Source organism: Dipodomys ordii, unplaced genomic scaffold (genome assembly GCF_000151885.1).
Source record: "Dipodomys ordii isolate 6190 unplaced genomic scaffold, Dord_2.0 Scaffold363, whole genome shotgun sequence".
NCBI lineage: Eukaryota > Metazoa > Chordata > Mammalia > Rodentia > Heteromyidae > Dipodomys > Dipodomys ordii.
Window position 1 is genome coordinate 30,139 of NW_012267579.1, and position 4,394 is coordinate 34,532.

At 41.4% G+C, this 4,394-nt stretch overlaps 1 protein-coding gene and 1 pseudogene across 1 annotated transcript; both read left to right on the forward strand.

Moving 5' to 3' along the window:
• The first annotated feature begins 23 nt into the window (after nt 1–23).
• On the forward strand, nt 24–761 carry LOC106001680 (vomeronasal type-1 receptor 90-like). Its single transcript, XM_013036701.1, has one exon. It carries the CDS (start codon nt 24–26, stop codon nt 759–761), a length of 738 nt encoding a protein of 245 aa, XP_012892155.1.
• A 632-nt stretch (nt 762–1,393) lies between these two features.
• The window catches only part of LOC106001681, a 55,014-nt pseudogene continuing 52,013 nt past the window's right edge, over nt 1,394–4,394 (forward strand).

A 4,394-nucleotide genomic window follows, 5' to 3' on the forward strand; every position in this document is an offset into this window, starting at 1 on the left:
CCTTGACCATCATTTTTGAGTCCATGCCCTTCATTGTCTCCTCGTATGGAGTCCTGTGTTTCTGGGATGATGCCACGTGTAAAGCAATGCTGTTCCTGTTCAGGGTCATGCGGGGACTGTCCACCTGCACTACCACCTTCATGAGTGCTTTCCAGGCCCACATCATCAGCCGCACCCCTGCCCAGAGGGCTTGGCTGAAAAGTCGACTCTCCACCTGCATCCTTCTTTCGCTGCTCTCCTTATGGATCTTGAATCCCATCATGTATTTCAACATCATCACAAATGTACAATCCAATTGCAATTCAACCATCATGAGCCTGGGATTTTCTCATCCCTACTGTCAAACGAACTTCATAAGGGCCACCTCAATGCCCATTATCGGATATTTTGTGCTGCTAGATGCTCTGTTCGTGGTCCTCATGGTGGCCCCCAGCCTCTACATGGTGACGCTTCTCTACCGACACCGCCGCAGAGCCCAGCACCTCCACAGTCCCATCCTTGCCTCCCAGACAGCGCCTGAGAACACAGCCACCCACACCATCCTGCTGCTGGTCAGCTGCTTCGTGTTCTTCTATTGTTCCAACAACATCGTGAAAATGTATTCCTTGTGGACGCTGGAGAAATTGAACAAATCCAAGGGTGTGCTTCTGATGTTGTCCTTCAGCTACCCCACTCTATGCCCGTTCTTGCTCATGAAGAATAACAGAATGGTTTCACGATGGTTCACTCACTTATGTTATACCAAGAATGATCCATTTTAATAGGAAGTGAAGACAAGACCATGGTGGCAATCCAACTCTGCTCACTTCATCTTTGCTGTTTGTAGGATGACAAAAACACCACAGAGGCCAGGTGCCAGTGTCTCAGGCCTGTCATTCTACTATTCAGGATGCTAACATCTGAGGATAGAGGTTCAAAGCTAGCCCAGGCAGGAACGTCCATGAGACTATAATATCTAATTGACCACCAAAGGACCTAGAGTGGAGCTGTGAGGATTGAGCACTAGACAAGTTACTCAAATTCAGATATGCTGAAATTTTAAAACATTGAGGTTTTGAAGTCTTACTGAACATGTCTTTCAGTGTGTGAGTGTGTGTGTGTAAAAGTGTGTTTCCATCAAAGTTTTCTGGGGGTTTTGTTGCTTAAAATATAATTGTTGGGATAAAGAATGTATTTTCTTGCCTGGCAGCCAATGAAGAAACAGGATCTAGTCAATGACAAGTCAGTAGACAGCCAAAGAAGGAGCAGGATACAGCCAATTACAAAGCAGGATGCAGCCAATGAGAAAGGGTTCAGCCAAGGACAAAGCAAGATATAGGCCATGACACCTGTATTTAGATCCTACAGCCTCCATGATTCTACACTGTGACAAGCAGCATGGTACTGGGGCACAATGGAGAACATCAGTGTTCAGGATTCGGGCAACAAATTGGATAGCACTGTGAAGAGACTATGGGTCTGGGTATACAGCTGTAACCATGGGACTTTCTGGAGAGTGTCCTAAGAGACTGGGCCTACTTCTCTACTTTAGAGGCCATTACACATTGGATAGTTCTTTTTCCTTTTTTTCCTCAGAGACCAGCACTCCAACTTGGTATGTGACATGCTTATTCATTGGCTGATGCACTGCAAACCTAGAATCCACTGGACATTGGGCCTAATTTGAAGTGTATTTCCATTGCTATTTCCTGTTTATAAGGCTCTATACTGGCTGGGAAAGTGGCTTAGTAGTACAGTGCTTGCCTTGCATGCATGAAGCCCTGGGTTTGATTCCTGAGTACCACATACACAGAAAAAGCCAGAATTGGCACTGTGGCTCGAGTGGTAGAGCACTAGCCTTGAGCAAAAGAAGCTTAGGGACACTACCCAGGCCCTGAGTTCAAGCCCCAGCTGAAGCTTGGTCTTTATAAATCCTGTGCAGATCACAGTGTGCTGGTGGGATGTCCAATTCTGGTTTTGTCTGTTTGAGGTTCTAAAGGCTTCTTGTATCTGAGTGGACCTATCATTTGGATGTTCAGGAATTTCTCTGCTATGATTCTGAAATGAATCTGATGTATTTTTCATTGCACTTCCTTTCCTTTGGTTGGAATTATGTTTTGTCTCTTGGTTGTTGTTGTTGTTGTTTTTTTTTTGCTGGTCATGGCGCCTAAAATCTGGGCTGGACACTGTCCCTCAGTTCTTCATCTCAAGGTTAGCACTCTACAACTTGAGCCACAGCACCACTTCCAGCTTTTTTCTTTTTGTTTATGCGGTGCTGAGGATCAAACTCAGGGCCTCATGCATGCTACACAAGTACCCTATCACTGAGCACTTCCCAGCCCCTTTGGTTGGAATTAATACTGCTTTTTGTTTGTGGATTCCATTAATTCCTCTATTAATCTTTGGTTAGCTTCATCACGCTCAAGTATAGCCTCATGCAGGCTTTCAGTCTTTTCATTCAGCATGTTTACAAGTAGTGTTTGTAGAACGTGAGAACTGTCCTCTAGGTTTTTCATTGATTGCTCTGTTGCCTATTTGTTTTGAGTAGGAGTTGAGATTCCTGGACTTGCCATTTTTCTTGTGTTTCTATGGCTAGTTCTGTCCATTTAGAAATGAGAGTAAATCCAGTACCACACCAGGAAACATTTTTAAGACAACAACCAGCCTGGAACTTATAGCTGTACAACTTTAAGGGTTAACAGTCATAGGCAGGTATTTTACCTCTATCATTCCTTTTAGGATATGAAAGTAATTTCAGTACCACCACAAAACACACTGATTTTTGGGAAAATGGATTTCTTTATTGCAGTAATGTCAGTTTAATGTCAGTCACTTGTGCATACATACACACAGCAACTCAAAATAAATAAATTCTTTCATACATACACAGACCAGCTTTGACTGTTTCCTTCCGTGAAATTATCATCACAGACCATGAGAACAAAGAAAAAATGGAAAACAAAGCATAATTTCAAGGCAGATGAAGTCAAATAAGTCGAGTCTGTTAGTTTCAAAAACTTTTCACTTAAAGGAGGAGGCAACAATGCTTGATAAGAAATGTACTCATTACCTTGCTCATGTAACTGTAACCCCTCTGTACAGTATTATCACAATAAAACATTATTTAATTTAAAAATCTTTCACAAAACACACTATATATATATATATATATATATATATATATATAGTTAAAATAAGTGAACAAATCTGTCATGAGCTTTATAGCAGTCTGAACCAAAAGGATGACAGAATAATCCACTTTGACACTGTCAAATTGGATACAGATAGAGTCTAGATCAACAGCAATCACATAGGGATCAGTGGACTAAAGCAAAGGAATAAGTAGTAAAGGACCAGAAATAAAATAAAATGACTTGAGGTGAATTAGAAGATTGAAACTTATAAAGAAAAATTGAGGAGGAGAAAATAAGGGTAGAGGGATGTATTGAAGGAAAGGAACAGACAGAAGAAAGATAAGACCTAAATTCAGAGAAAGAAAAACAATAAGAAAAAACAAAGGAAGAAATAAAGATATTTGAAAATGTATTTATGTTTACCTTCTCAGCCCTTTCCCAGCACTCTGAGCTCTTTCTCCCAGCTCTCTCTTTCCCTGCTCTCTCTCTTTCCCACCTCTTTCCCAGCTCTTTCCCACTTCTTTTCCCAGCTCTGTCTCTTAGGTCTATCCCAGACCTTTCTCATCCATGAGGATTGCCAACCTGGCCTGGTCCCAGCAGGTCTACTAAATAATCCTACCCTTTAACTGAAAAAAGTTCCTTTTTTTTAAGGCAAAAGTCTAAAATTAAAAATCATACATTTGAGCTGAAAAGGTGGCTCAGTGGTAGAGCGCTTGCCTTGCAAGCCTGAGGCTCTGGGTTCGATTCTTCAACACCATATAAGCAAAAAGAAAAAAAGCCATAAGTGGCTCTGTGGCTCAAGTGGTAGAGCACTAGCCTTGAGCTGAAGAGCTGAGGGACAGTGCCCAGGCCCAGAGTTCAGGCCCCATGACTGGACCCAAAAATAAATAAAGAAAGAAAGAAATAGAAGTCATATAATTGAGCAATAGATATTTTCTCAAAATATACCCTCAATTAAGTATACACACAATTAAGGAGGAAGCCTAGTAATCACCATAGACTCTGTAGGAATAAACAGCAATGAAGAAGAAAAATGGGGCAAAATATATAAATAAAAAATAAAAATTACTTTTAGAAAACAATACTTCAATTCATTTGTCTCTCACCTATTTCTGCTACCCCATCTCTTGATGGAGCCTTTGATTTCCTTGCAGTGATTGGTTTTCCTTATGGCTTCGTTGTTTTCTCAAATCAGTTTGAGCAGACAGAAAAAAGTTCTGCCTTGCAATCTTGGGAGTCCTTGTGTCCCTCCTCTCAGACTAACTCAGTGGGAGAGGGGAT

Bases quoted from the DNA above. Each gene is read 5' to 3' on its own strand.
- LOC106001680 (XM_013036701.1), top strand. From the start codon at position 24: ATGCCCTTCATTGTCTCCTCGTATGGAGTCCTGTGTTTCTGGGATGAT.